Source organism: Cyprinodon tularosa, unplaced genomic scaffold (assembly GCF_016077235.1).
Source record: "Cyprinodon tularosa strain WSP-4 unplaced genomic scaffold, ASM1607723v1 ctg45, whole genome shotgun sequence".
Taxonomy (NCBI): Eukaryota; Metazoa; Chordata; class Actinopteri; order Cyprinodontiformes; family Cyprinodontidae; genus Cyprinodon; species Cyprinodon tularosa.
Window position 1 is genome coordinate 2883446 of NW_024039174.1, and position 15349 is coordinate 2898794.

A 15349-nucleotide genomic window follows, 5' to 3' on the forward strand; every position below is an offset into this window, starting at 1 on the left:
TATCAGAAAATTAGAATATTACTGAAGACCAATAAAAACAAAGGATTTATAGAAATGTTGGCCAACTGAAAAGTATGAACATGAAAAGTATGAGCATGTACAGCACTCAGTATTTAGTTGGGCCTCCTTTGGCCTGTATTACTGCAGCAATGCGGCGTGGCATGGAGTCGATCAGTCTGTGGCACTGCTCAGGTGTTATGATAGCCCAGGTTGCTCTAATAGTGGCTTTTAGCTCTTCTGAATTGTTGGGTCTGGTGTATTGCATCTTCTTCTTCACAATAACCCAATGATTTTCTATGGGGTTAAGGTCAGGAGAGTTTGCTGGCCAATTAAGAACAGGGATACCATGGTCCTTCAACCAGGTACTGGTAGCTTTGGCACTGTGTGCAGGTGCCAAGTCCTGTTGGAAAATGAAATCTGCATCTCCAAAAAGTTGGTCAGCTGCAGGAAGCATGAAGTGCTCTAAAACTTCCTGGTATGTGGCTGCGTTGACCCTGGACCTCAGAAAACACAATGGACCAACACCAGCAGATGACATGGCACCCCAAACCATCACTGACTGTGGAAACTTTACACTGGACTTCAAGCAACGTGGATGAAGTGCCTCTCTTCTTTTCCTCCAGACTCTGGGACCTTGATTTCCAAAGGAAATGCAAAATTTACTTTCATCAGAGAACATGACTTTGGACCACTCACCAGCAGTCCAGTCCTGTTTCTCTTTAGCCCAGGCAAGACGCTTCTGACGCTGTCTGTGGTTCAAGAGTGGCTTGACACAAGGAATGCGACAGCAGAAACCCATGTCTTTCATACGTCTGTGTGTGGTGGTTCTTGAAGCACTCACTCTAGCTGCAGTCCACTCTTTGTGAATCTCCCCCACATTCTTGAATGGGTTTTGTTTCACAATCCTCTCCAGGGTGCGGTTATCTCTCTTGCTTGTACACTTTTTTCGACCACATCTTTTCCTTCCCTTCGCCTCTATTAATGTGCTTGGACACTGAGCTCTGTGAACAGCCAGCCTCTTTAGCGATGACCTTTTGTGTCTTGCCCTCCTTGTGCAAGGTGTCGATGGTCGTCTTTTGGACAACTGTCAAGTCAGCAGTCTTCCCCATGATTGTGTAGCCTATAGAACTAGACTGAAAGACCATTTAAAGGCTTTTGCAGGTGGTTTGAGTTAATTAGCTGATTAGAGTGTGGCACCAGGGGCCATCAATTTTGAACCTTTTCACAATATTCTAATTTTCTGATATGATGAATTTGAGATTTTCATTTGTTGTCATTTGTAATCATCAAAATTAAACAAAATAAACATCTGAAATATATGAGTTTGTATGTAATGTATGAATATAATATACAAGTTTCACTTTTTAAATGGAATTACTGAAATCAATCTACTTTTTCATGATATTCTAATTTTATGACCAGCACCTGTACAAGGGAAATGCATTTTTGTGTTTTTTATTTCTTTTTATTGGCAGCATGAAAACTGTAAAACGTTTTCACAAATTTAATTAACCTGTTGAAGAGGGACACTAATTAACCAGGCCTTTTTCTTTATATTTTTCACACAAACAGCCAGAGTTTTCCGTTTTTTGATTTAGTCCTTGTACTTGTGTACACTTAGAGCGTCCTTTATTTAATGTTGTGTTCTGCCGAAATGCACCACGTAGATATATTTTGGATGGCTCAGTTTTTTTTCCGGTTGTTCTTAGCTGTCCTTTCTGGACAAAAGCAGAAGATATGTACTGTATAAAAAACAGTAGTTAGAGTTTTAAAGTATCTGTCACAAAACTGCTGCTTCATCATTTATTGACATAACTTCTGTGACAATCCTCCATTTTCAACAAACAACTATTTTATCATGAACTCAGGCCTCTGGGTACGGAAGCGGAGATGATACTTTGGATGACAGAGAGACAGAGGAGGACTTCAGGAAAAAGGACGATGGAGTGGAAGGGCTGGTAGGTTGCTGTTTATCCTTTAATCCTCCCACTAGTGGGAAGTCAGTTTGACCCCAAACATCCATTGATCCACTTTAAGTTTGAAGGTTCAAAGGAAACTGTCTCCCTCTGAAGCAGGACAGTTGTTTCTACATGTCATAGCAAACCCTTGATAGTATACGTTTTTTCAAGATCATTATTTGTAAAAAATAAAATAAAATAAAAGAAATCCAATTTTTTGAAGTACTTTATTGTTAAAGTAAATAGTGTGTAAAATTCTGCCTTGTACCCATTAAATATATGAATCAGTTTAGATAAATTTAATACATTTTGTTATGTTTTTCTCCCATATAGGAAGGGTTGAAAGCACCTATAGTTGAGTTTATTTATCAACTGAGGAAGTTTTAAACATTAGAGCTGGTTAATCTATACTACAAATGAATGAATGAATTAATTAATTACTTTATATCAGACAATCTAGTAACAAAACATATGCAAACAATATATAATGAATAGCAAATAAAATTATGTTATTTGTATAATATAGTGATTATGTCTAGAAAAGGGGTTTGAAGAAGTTAAACTTGTTTATATGATGTGTGAACTCCAGTCTATGTCATATTTTTTCCTCAGTTTTGTCAATTATCAGATGCTTTAGACAGAAAAAAAATCCTAAAACTTTAAAACGTGCGTAGCAGTAACCTGATCCTTTCTTAAAGGTATAGTGGAGTATGTTTTTTTTCTTGGTGGATCATCAAAATTAGTGGTCCTTCTAACTGTCAATCATTCTGGTGATTTGTTTACGTACGGCCATCCTATGTGATTGTCCCCATTTTCACTTTCTGGTGGTGAGTCTGACAGTAGAAAAATTGCTAATTTTCTTTTGAAAAGTAAGCTTGTATGAGTGACGCAAACAGCAACTTATAAACAGAGCATGCATGAGTAGAAATGGGCTTATGCATGCTTGTTTAATAGGAGTTCCCTCTCGGTAGCGGGTACAGGGTTGGGCAAGTGCATTTTTTTTAAAGTGGAGATGGCGGGTCTTTTCAAAAATTTGTGGTATACCTTTAAGCTAGTATAAAAGTTGTGTTCACTATTGGTCTTTGTAAAAAAAATAAAAAAATAAAAAACTTGCAAATAGATTGAAAATGAATTTTCTAGACATACTGACTACTCAAAGTATTTGCACTATGGAAGGATTCATCCAACAATGAATGAATCAGATTGCAAGACAACAGCTCTTCTGAGCAGCAGTCATCCATGTTTTTTCAGCCTGAATGGACAGCTGACATACTTTGAACCCTCAAATAACCTTTTAGAGGTTCCAACCTGGAACCTTTAAATAACCTTTTACAGCTTCTTTGTGTTAGGCTTGCTACTTATGGGAACAACCTTTTTGATCTCACTCACAACAAATCACCTTTAACAGTCTTTTCTTTGACTCTGTAGGGACAGCACAGCTTCCCTGTCATAGCCCCGCCCACTGTGGTACCAGAGGTGGAGCTCAGTGAGCACTCTGGTCAAATGACTTCGACAGTGGCCAATGAGGAGCTGCTTATTACAGGTCAGAATCAGTCTTCTTTATTTGAAGTCCACAATTTATGCAAATATGACTTAAGATGCTCAATAAAAAATAATTAATTGCTTTAAGGCATTTTATTGGGATTTTACTTTGTAGACTAAGGTACAGGTAGTGCATAATTGTGAAGGGAAAGGAAGATTATACATGTCTTTTAGTATTCAAAATCTTGGTAAATTAACTTTAATTTACAGTAATGGAAAAGTTATTGTATCTTATTTTGAGGCAAAAACTTATTACAACTTGTTATGCATCCAGAGTCTCCGCAAACAGAGGAGGCAGGAGAGCGATCTGGACATGTAAGTACCCAAGGATATAATAAAACTCGATAAAAAAAACTTGAGTTTTTTTGTTGAAGTCTAACTTGGTGCAATAAATATTTCATAAACATTTGGCCAGTTGACGTAAAATATTCAAAGAGCTACTTTTTAAAAATGTTGTTTTCAAACAGTCACCTATAGATCCAGATGACAAAAAATGACTATCAGTTGCATTTGATTATAGGTATGTTAAATTAACTATTTTAAACTTGCCATTCACAGGTTCATATCCAGAAAGGGGAACGGGGCGATCGTGGACCACCTGGGCCACCTGGACCTCCTGGTCCTCCAGGATCTCGCCTTGTACACAAAAAGGAGCGAGTAACACCTGGACCACAAGGGCCACCAGGAACTCCTGGAACCCCTGGTAAACCAGGGAGAGATGGACAGAAGGTTGGTTTGCGTTTGAGTAGCAGAAGAAATTATGTTAAATTTAGTAAACACTTGGTTGGGTTATATAAATGGTTAGGGTTATTATTTCTCATGTGAGTTAAGACTAAAACAACATGCAAGCATAGATAAAGACAGATAAAAGTTTAAACACCAAACCTCAGACATTATGTCTTGTTGTCTTCCTCGGGTTAATATTAATGATATAGTTTAATAGAAAAGATGAAAAACATTCAAATCCATGCATCACAAACTCCCACAGAAAAGACAATGCCTATAGGGTGCGTTTTGATAAATTATTTGACCTTTTAATTTAATGTTGACTAAGTCAACCGTGTTTATGTCACAAACTAATGTTGAAGAGGACCCTAAATCTAACATGTTCAGGGCTTTGAGGGTTCAAGATTCGTCGACCAGAAGCTAAGAAACTCAGAGAGAAAAGCTGTGGGAAATGAAAAAAAAAAACAAAAAAAACAAGAAATAGGACTGTAACAGCGGGGAAATCTTGCAATAGGTGAAGAACATGAGGACATGGGAAAATTTGACTAATTACCCAGAGATGCTGAGATAATATAAGCAAGTAGGGAATATTTGTAGATGTTATATATCAAAATGCATTAGACAGAAAGGGAGCTAAAGTATATTTGATTATATTTTCTTGATTTATCACAAATTATACTGCCTTTTAGGTTATGTTACGCAAAAACAACAGACTTTAAGGAGCAATGGCCTAGAGGTTAGAAAGCGAGGCAATTTCATTCTGTAGACGCTGCAAACCTTTCTGGTTCAAACCTAGACTGGAACCCAGTGCTCTAATTTACCAGGTATTTTTAAGCACAAGCTTTTGATTACAAACCTATATAAATGGCTATACATGGCTATACATATGGCTAAACACATCCTAATTATTGTAGTATCACGTGTTAAGCATGCATCACTGCAAACTAGCATCAGAACAAATAAACACATCACAGATTATAAAGTTTTATTGTATTAGGATGTTTGATTTTCTAATTTATAGAAAATAGCAGAGACATTTTATATTATATGTTTTTGGTATTGTTATAAAAACAGATAAAGAGTAAAAAAAGCAAAGATCCATTGTCTTCGAAATCTTTTTAATCTTTTATGATCTCCTTTTGCAGGGAAGCAAAGGTGAAAAAGGAGGACTGGTAAGTAACTTCATATTCGGGGTACTATTTAATATTATTTCATTTCATTTTGTTTCTATTGCTAACATATCACATAACTTAGATATCATTTTCCCACCAGGGTCAAAAAGGACAACAGGGATTTCCAGGCTTGAGTGGAGAAGCTGGAACTAAAGGGGAAAAGGTGAATCAAAACATGATCCCAGAAATGATGCAACATACTGTATGCCTGTATTCTCCATATGAGACACGGATGGACGTTTGCATCATTTCATGCTTCACTTGATATAAACATCCATTATTGTCCACACATATTAATGATTCTTTTTAATTGCTCTCATCCCATTTGCTCTGGACTAGCTTGTACCAGCTTTTTAAACCAACCATTTCCTTAAAATTATGGTGTTTTAATTTAGTTCCAGCCCTTGTAAAGTATCTAAGCAGAAAAGTCTTATATATATTATGATTATATTAGTGATCTACAGTACTCTGCCGGTAACCACAATTCTTAATGTAGGCAACAAGTGGAATAGAATTTCTATAAACCATTGGTGTTCTGATCTTGTGTGCACGAATTGACCTATAATAAGCCACGCACAAATGTCCAGCAGTGAACACATTGATTTGTACCCCCAATAAGTGAGCCTGGAATAACATTTTATACACAGTAGATTTTATAAATGATTAGTGCATATTGTGTTACATATTTTTTTAAAACTTTCAAAGGAAAAAGTTGTAAATGATTACAGAAACATTTAAAGGTTGTTGTTCTTTTCGTGGCCATTTTTAGGTTATAGCAAAGCATGGGATGTAAATAGATTGATAACACGATGTATCAATTTAGTATTATTTCCCACGATGAAAAAAACAAAAACAAAAGGTTGTTAATAAGTACAATTTTAGATGAGATTCTTATTGTGTGTTATATACCAATAAAGGGAGACCCAGGAGTTGGTTTGCCGGGCCCCCCTGGTCTTCCTGGACCTCCAGGACCTCCCAGATCCCGCAGTGTACCTGTGAGCAGACTATATTTAAATTTCACAGTTTGTAAAATCCCCTGAATGCACTATATTAATGGATTTAATGAAGCAAAAACATTGTATTTATGTTCTAGTATGGAGCAGATGCCCTTGGATCTGGCTTTGAGGATCTGGACACTGATACTATTTATATCAAGGTAAAAAACAGAACATAATCAAAGGCAACAATATTGGATGTAATTTACATTTCAGGAGGAGAAAAAGTAATCCCTCCTTTGATTTCCAGGGTCCAGCCGGTCCACCAGGGCCTCCAGGACCACCTGGTCCTCCTGCACCTCTATTAACATCAGAACTTGTACCTGGTCACACTGGACCACCTGGTCCCCCTGGCATTGATGGACTCCCAGGCAAACAGGGATTACCAGTAGGTGACATGTCAACTTATGGTGCATCTATAGATAAAAAAAAAGGTTATTTACACTCTGCTATATTTATGTGCTCAGCATATTTATATCTTACAGATTTCCAGATAAAAAAGGTCCCCTTTAAATTATTTAAATATGTTATACAGTCATCCCATTCTAGCCATTATTCATCCATCTTCTACATTTTTGCTATTTTTCTGTCTCCTCTACTTTGTTGCAGATATTTGAGGATGAGTTAAGTGGTTCTGGGCCTTTTGGTTCAGGTTTGAAATCAGAGCTTACACCAGTTCTCAGTACAAAACTTGGTTCTGGTTCCAGCTATGATCTTAGTTCTCCCTCCAGTGTTGGTTCGGGTTCTGGGCTTGAGTCTGCCTGTGGTTCAGGCGAGGTATACTGTTCTGGTATTAATGTAAAACAAAGGAACAATGAATGCCAGAATTACAGAATTACATTGCATGTGTGCACTGTAAAGACATAATGAAGACAACACATTTGTTGTTTAAAAGGGCTTATATCATCATCATGTTCACTATTCACTTGTTTCTGGATCATAGTGATCAATTGTTTATAAATTTGCCACCTTTAATTTAGAAAGATGACCAAATACATACTGGGCACCTCACTATATTACACAGTGGTGTGAAAACAGAAATAGTAACACCCCTTGCTTAAATGTGAGTTCATAAGAGAAAGGTTTAGTTTTGTTTTTGTTTTTTTCTAAAGGATGAGGATTTGAGGAAAAATGTCTGAGCAAAGCAACTGGTAGATAAAACCAAGGACCATATCAAACCTATTCTGTCTTTAATTCACATTTGTGGTTAATATTTATTTCTGACCTAAAACTGGACTGAGATGAAAAAAAAAAAATGTTGGCAGCATTCAAGTAGGAGAAATTCATGCTCCAGTTCCGACCACCATTGCTTTTCTAAAGCTGTGAATTGAAGTAACAGTATAATTTATCTCTATTTAATCAATCTGAAGTTCATTTGGCTTGTGTCATAGATTATGTCATTTTAAGCTAATGCTACAGAGGTAGTGGTTGAAAGTGGAGTCTTAATATTGATACATAAGCTGCTGTTAACTTCTTTAGCCTGAAAAATGCCTGACGATGTGTTCTTGACCTGAGAGAGGACTCAGACATACATTAACACAAAAAGCTGCATTCGTGCATATGTGCAACTAACAAACACCAACAGAAACATCAACATCCACAGTCAATTCAGTGGCTAGAACTCAATGTTTTTCACTTGGTACTTAGAAAGAATTCAACAATAAACTTGCCTGAAACTCACTGACTTTATTCCATCTTTGACAATCTAGATATTCAATATAACTAGATGTATAGCCTACTATATTTGTATTATATTTCCAGGAAGAGTTTGTAGAAATGAAATGACGGAACTTAGCACTCATTTAAGTCATTACCTGACCTGATTCTTTTGACAACCCAGGCAAACCACTAACGCATGATTTTCTTGAATTGATCAAGAGCCCTGTCTTCATTCTATGTATAAAACCTAGTTTTTTTTCCCAAGTAGCCTTACGATCAGTATAATTATTAAGGCTGCATAGTGTTGTAGTCCCAGTCCTTTGAGTTTCCCAGTATTATGCAGGAAAGGCCCTTGCTTTTAAAACTTAACATAGCTGAAGATATAGTGGGGATCATTCAAGATTTACAAAACTACATGTTTTCTGCAGATGTTATGTTTCCTCATATCCTTCAAGGTTTCATTACAGTGTTATAAAGTTCTTAACTTGATTTTTGCTGTTCCAGCACTGTTCTTGTTTCCCACTCCTAATTCAGGAACTGGCTGTTATTAATTGGTTTCAGTGTGTCAAGAGGATCTTTTCTGGCTCTATTATATGATGATATTTGCCCTTCAAGACCACTGCCTCAAATGTGGGACGATAATGATTTAACATTGTCGTCAGTCATTGTCTTTACAAAAATCTTCCTATGCTGAATTCCGTTTTTGATGGCTGAACATGCATCCACTCAGACATTTGTTGATACAAAAAACAGGCACCAAAGTCAACAGCCAATCAGGCTTGGTTCTAGTGAAATAGAAGATTCTGTGTTAGAGCATGTTTTACAATTAACCTGTGTCAACGATGACATAACTTCTTTAACTTATGGCTCACGTATGAGCATATGCTGGCATACGTTAACAAATTTTTAGCAAAATTTTTTGACGTAATTGCCGTATGTCAACGTGTGCCAGCATGCTTCAGCGTGCTTATAACTTATACAAAACTGACCCATAACGTATTACTTACTCATTCATATGCTAGCATTTTTGGGATACGCTGACTAAATCGTCCAGGTATGACAGTACCATTAGACTCCAAAAGTCTTTCCTACACTGTCATGCAGCTTTATAGCAAAAATGTGTAAGTTTTGACTTAGATATTAGCTTAATTTGAGATATATTAAATTATATTTGGAGGCTAAGTGCAGGCTGCCCTTTATATCACTTTAAATGGTCCGATCCGTCACTGAAAGAGTCAGGTGATCTTTACAGCAGTTTAAGCTTCCCTTAAGCACAAAAGCTAACAAAGCCAAAAGCTGTTGTTAGACAGTGAAGCAGATGTATTAATTTCCTAATCAAAAATATTTTTAGTTTTGATTAACAACACATTCCCTACAAAGTATTCGGAACAGGGCAGATGCCTCAAAAACATATTTATCAGGATGTTAATGGGACCATTAAAGATGTGCATGTCACTCGTTGCATGTGCAGTTTAGATGTTGCTTTAAATGGTCGAGATACATTGTTGTACTTTGGATTTGAATGGCTTATTTTAAAAGAATTCACTCAGTTCTCATTATTTTAGTTGTGAGGCGAAATAATGAGAAACCAGTGACAGAGGAATTAAATCATCCATGCGTTTAAGGTGCTATTACTGCCACTATTGTGCACAAAATAACAATAAGTAGTTTAGATTTGCATGTGGTCCATTACAACATTGCAATGGATGATTTTATTTCCTAATTAACTGATTAGCATTATTCTTTCTATATAATTCCTCTATACTCTGCAAGAACTGGTGTTAATGACCAGATAGAGCGCCTGAGGAATTAACAGAGGCTTTGTTAACATGCTAGCCTTTCTTATCACTACTTCATAGACATTTGATTGGTTACTCTCGGTGTTTGTCCATGAAGGGACCTGTAGGGGAAAATGGCTTTCCTGGTCCAGCTGGAGCCGTTGGAGAGAAGGTATGATTACAAATTTAAAATTGAAATCAACAGACAATAAAGATTTATATCAGCTGTTTTCTGGCCATTCTTAGCCATTACTAATAATGTCTGAAAGTTTGACAAGTTAAGATGCTCTGGAGGGGAGCTGATAGTCACCAAATAGAATTGTTTTTGGATGTTTTCCATTATGTATTTTTGCACCTTCAGGGTGACCAAGGGATGCCTGGACCAACTGGACCAAAGGTAATTGACTGACTATACAAGCTGTTGTGGGGAAAGTACAGACTATATTTATTCCCCCAAATGAATAAATTACTTAAATCAGACGACCTTCACGTTCTACATGTCTTTGCCTCCTAAGGGTGAAAGTGGAGATGTAGGCCCCCCAGGGCCTCCAGGGCCCCGAGGGTTCACTGGTCGACCAGGAAGGAGAGGCCCAGCAGGTCCAGCAGGACCCCCTGGGCCACCTGGCCCTCCAGGAACCACTGCCATTGGAGAGGTAAACATAAATTCCTACTTTAAAAGAAAAAAAACGGAAAACAATGGTTACAAGTTCAGATCACAAAGAGAACCAGATATTTTATTGATTTCCTGCAATAAAAATTATTAAAGTTTTTACACCAGACTGATTTCTATATTAATTTTTTCAAAGGATATTGAAGGATCAGGAAAGAATGACTTGTTAATAAGGACGGGAGTAAGAGGACCACAGGTCAGTTTTAATTATCTGTTTGTTTACATGTGCTGTATGCACTACTATTGTGGAATAATTTTTTTTCTGTTTTGTGTTTTTAAGGGCCCCCCTGGCGTACCAGGGCCACCTGGACTACCGGTAATCTACCAATAGTAACAAAGCTTTCCAGAACTTTTGATAGCGCTTTATTTTTTACTTCTATCATGCTGGCACCACTTACTTCAATAAAAAAAAATTATTTTATATGACTGAGCAAAGCAAAGAGGAGCACAACTGGGAAGAGGTGACAAAAGGATTGATTCTCTACTGCTGAAAATAAAGCCTTTCCTCAGACTGATACTGGTTGATCAGAATTAGTTTTTATGTTTTTTAAATGGGTAAAGCCGTTATACTTCCATCTCAGGTTCTTTCTGTCCCCCTCAGGGACTGTAATCTTTTTAAAAATGGCTAATAAAGGCAGCAACTAATAGCAGTTCTGTTGGCAGAGTCTCCTACTTGAACTAAGCTGTGGATCTCTGCAGCTCTTCCAGGATTGTAATGAGACTTCCAGTTGCTTCTCTAACTAACCCTCTCCCTGCTTCCCCTTCCAGTGTACATGGACAGCCATGCTTAAGGGGGTTTTCAGTTCTCCTATACTCTTATCACCTGTTTTAAAATATGACTTTATAAGTGTGTCAATTGGCCAGCATTGGACATTTTCATAAGCTTTTAATCTCTCCACAATCTCAATTTATCCCTGAACTTTCTGCTGTATACCTTGATAGTCATTATGTTTTTTGTTTTTTTTTTATTTCTTGATGTTCTCGTACAAATCTCAAAAAACGTTTATAGAACTTCTGAATATATATTATAACTTTGGTTGTCTCACGGTAATTGGCAGCATTGAGTTTAATTTAGGGATGTGAGAGGAAAAAAAATACTTGAATACAATATTAAACCTTGTTTAAGTGAAAGTAATAAGCCACATATCACTTTTTTTCTCGTAAACAACTATGTGCCACTTTTTCTTATCTAGTATTTCCAGGGGTACAGTATGAATTCTTTTGTAAGACACTTTATTTGTTCATTACATAAATAATTATTGTGTTTAATGTGTTGCATATGAAACATGCTCTTAAGCAGCCAGCATATGGATGTGCTGCTTGCTTCACTGTTGACAGTTGAAGAACCTTTCTTGTGTTCCCTTAAGGGTTTGGATGGACCCCCCGGAGCTGATGGACGTTCTATCAAGGTGAGGCCATTCTTTTCAGAAATTGTTCGTATTTTTTTCCTAACAGTTCCAGCTCTTAAACACTTTTCATCAATTTCAAATCTCATCACTTCTGTTTGATGAGTTTCAGATAGGTTTTTCTAAATAAATATTTCCGTAATTGTTCCACTAAGTTGATTGCAAGCTAGAAAAAAAACTATGTAAAGCAATACTAGTATCATGTGCAATTATGAAGAAATTGATATAGCTATATAATGTCTGCTGGATGTCGCCTGTAGAATAAGTGACTGAGCTGCCTTTTATTACAGGGTGAACAGGGGGAACCAGGACCAATTGGTCTTCAGGGCCTGGCGGGATTACCAGGCGCTAGAGTAAGCATCAACAGTATGATAGAGTTGTATGGCTGATCAAACGTGGTGATGCTTCAGATTTGTAATGGGTTTACTTTAACAATGCAGAATATACAATAAACTACATATCTGCAGTGAGAATGCTAACAGCCAAGTTAGTCACTTTTATGACATATGGGTCCCATAAAATTCTCCATAACAAATTTTAGGTGTCATCCACATCTGGCCTCTAAAAAAAGCATGCAATAATCTGACATGTAAATATGTGGAGCTTAGACCATGTCATTTGGTTGTAAATACTGAGTTTTTAGCAGTTTGGTGTGGATAAAATAAATGGCCTGTACTTTTCAAGTCAGGGGACTTGAGCAAAGCACTTTACACTACATTCAGTCATTCACCCATTCACTGATGGTGGCAAGCTACATTGTAGCCACAGCTTGTCCTGGGACTCACTGACAGAAGAGAGGCTGCCATACCCTAGCACCACCAGGCCCTCTGATCACCATCAGTAGACAATGCAGATATAATGTCTTGCTCAAGGACACTGCAACTGAAAGCCGGAGCTTCGATTTCAGGGCATACTCCTACATCCGACGCCACTGTTGCCCCAATGGCAACTGAATACATCTGTGCTGGAGACCTTGTTACATTTAACAGCATTATCGTCTTTTTCTTTTACTTCATGACAATCTTTTGAAGTCTGAAAAAACATCCAGGCTGATCAACACAGAAATGTTTTACTAGATACAAAATCAAATTTCTTCTACAACCTCTCTAAGTCCTTATTCATATATATTATAGAAGAACTATGGGTTAAGGCAAGGAGAAAATAAAATAAGACACCACCCAAAAACATCTAACTAGATTGTGCAAAGATTAAATATTAACTTCTTTTTCTCTACACTCCAACTCTGTAAATTATTAGAGCTTCAATAAGTGCCTCAATATCCTCTAAAGGCTTTTTTGAGGAATTGACAAGGAAAAATCTAACTGTTGAACCAGTAGGATATTTTATGAGATTTTATTTTTCTTAATGAGATTTTCTTCATGAACGAACATGCTCATAACATCTGTATTTTTGTAGTTCTGCTTCAGAAAAAAATTGGTTTATTATATCGTGTACACCTCTTTAAGGGCTACCAACAAGTCTGCATGAATCATTTTAAAACAAAGCTTTGCAGTTATGTTACCTACAGATTATATCATCATGGGGATGCAAAAAAATAAATAAAAAATCTGTGTGGGATGTTTGTTTTACTAAAGTATTTTGCTATTCTCCTTTTAAACAGGGGCCCAAAGGAGATAAAGGCAGTCCTGGACCAAAGGTAGAAAGACAAAGCATAATATCATCTTTCCTGCATATACCATTGGTCCTTTTTTCTTAACAGATTTTTAATAAAAAAAAAAAATTATTTGTTGGAATTTAAAATTTTGCCTCACAGATCCTGTTTAAAAAAACAAACAAAAAAAAACACTTGTATTTATATACAACAGGGCGATCAGGGTTTGGATGGACGCAGTATCACGGGACCACCTGGGCCTCCTGGACCTCCTGGACCTGTTGTAAATCTGCAAGATGTATGGGTGCACAGAAAACATCATGTTTGGTTTTTTGTGTGATTTATTTATAGGAAATGTTGTGTTAAATTTCAAGTTTTAAACTCAATGTTTCAAAACATTAAGAGACGTTGCGAAGAAGGAATCATAGGAAAGGGTCAGAGATAGTAAATCAGATATGTTAATAGGATTTTTGTTGAATTTCACAGTTAGATAAATAGCATTAAAACCAAAGGTAAAATGTATGGCTAAATAAAATATTAAGTTGACTCTTTTGTTGGTGAAGTCATTGCTGCAAAGATTGCTGCTCCTGTTCTTTAAACATTCTAACATTAAGTCAAAATGTATTCTGTCTGCAGCTGCTGCTGAATACTACAGATGGGATATTAAACTTCACACAGATCAGAGGACCCCCAGGGCCCATGGTGGGTGTTTTTTTAGCAAGAGATATAAAAAAGATAATGATTATGCAGTTTGAAATGTTGCAACATCAGGAGGCACTGCATGTGCTGCAGTAGCAACAAGCCCTGAAATAATTAACAAGATGTCTTTGGAACAACACAAGTATAACTACTGTGCTGCTGTTTCTGTTTAGCTTATTGGTATGTTGTGTGTATTGCTTTGTCAGAATAGATAGATAGCAGAGGGTGGTTACTTGCTAAGTTTAAAGTCTTTGTTTGTGTGTTTGCTGATATGTTTCAGGGCCCTGAGGGTTTACCTGGCAAAGCTGGATTTCCAGTAAGAACTTTTTACCAGACCACTGTGCTATAGACATATTAGGGTTCACATGCTATTTATATTACTATTAAGAGAAACAACTGTATATTTTCCCTTCTCAGTAATCTAAATATTTAGTAAAGATATCTATTTTCTTTGTTATTTTATGTTATACAGATTTTTTGTTTTACTACTGACCTAAAAAAAAATGCAGTTTCACAATGACTCTTCCTAACCTATCTAACATTAACCTCCACAGGGCCCTAGAGGACCAAAAGGAGACAAAGGCCCTCAAGGTATTCAGGGAGACCCAGGTCAGAAGGTGAGATCTAAAGGAGGAAAGACACATAGTGGGTAAAATAAGTATTGAACACAACACCGTTTTTCTCAGTAGAAATATTTCTGGAGGGTCTATTGATATGACATTTTCATCAGACGTTGGTAACAACTCATGCAATCCACACATACAAAGAAATCAAACGAGATGTACAGAAATAAAGTTGTGTAGTTGAAGTATCAGATCAGCTCTAGTGATGTTAATAAGCTGTTCCCAGGAGTGAAAACCATCCTACTATGGTTTCTATGGTTACATATAACAAATGTCCAAAAAGGGAAAAATCCTTCCAGTTGCACAGAATCCAACACCAGAAAAAAAAAGAAATTCTGATCCATTTGTGGAGTATTTTGTGAAAACACTCAGATGTGTGCAATCATAAGGCTCATCAGAGATGGAAGACAAGCAGTACAGGGAGCTAGTGAACCACTTTGCTGCATGTCATTAAAATAATCTTCTGATCCTGAATATGAAGCAAACAAGGGAAATGATTGTACATTTCA

General features: G+C 36.8%; 1 protein-coding gene across 6 annotated transcripts in view; it reads left to right on the plus strand.

Moving 5' to 3' along the window:
- The window catches only part of col15a1b (collagen, type XV, alpha 1b), a 69941-nt gene that overhangs the window by 36372 nt on the left and 18220 nt on the right, over positions 1 to 15349 (plus strand). For 3 of the 6 annotated variants that reach the window (XM_038300485.1, XM_038300480.1, XM_038300482.1), the window contains 22 exons: positions 1869 to 1958; positions 3387 to 3501; positions 3775 to 3815; positions 4059 to 4229; positions 5372 to 5398; positions 5499 to 5561; positions 6316 to 6393; positions 6492 to 6554; positions 6644 to 6781; positions 7003 to 7170; positions 9949 to 10002; positions 10192 to 10227; positions 10346 to 10483; positions 10637 to 10696; positions 10781 to 10816; positions 11868 to 11909; positions 12197 to 12259; positions 13528 to 13563; positions 13733 to 13816; positions 14155 to 14253; positions 14498 to 14533; positions 14772 to 14834. In XM_038300485.1, coding sequence (XP_038156413.1) covers positions 1869 to 1958; positions 3387 to 3501; positions 3775 to 3815; positions 4059 to 4229; positions 5372 to 5398; positions 5499 to 5561; positions 6316 to 6393; positions 6492 to 6554; positions 6644 to 6781; positions 7003 to 7170; positions 9949 to 10002; positions 10192 to 10227; positions 10346 to 10483; positions 10637 to 10696; positions 10781 to 10816; positions 11868 to 11909; positions 12197 to 12259; positions 13528 to 13563; positions 13733 to 13816; positions 14155 to 14253; positions 14498 to 14533; positions 14772 to 14834 — 1701 coding nt within the window. The remainder of the gene's footprint in view (positions 1 to 1868; positions 1959 to 3386; positions 3502 to 3774; positions 3816 to 4058; positions 4230 to 5371; positions 5399 to 5498; positions 5562 to 6315; positions 6394 to 6491; positions 6555 to 6643; positions 6782 to 7002; positions 7171 to 9948; positions 10003 to 10191; positions 10228 to 10345; positions 10484 to 10636; positions 10697 to 10780; positions 10817 to 11867; positions 11910 to 12196; positions 12260 to 13527; positions 13564 to 13732; positions 13817 to 14154; positions 14254 to 14497; positions 14534 to 14771; positions 14835 to 15349) is intronic. The other 3 variants (XM_038300481.1, XM_038300483.1, XM_038300484.1) reach the window with 3 other exon arrangements.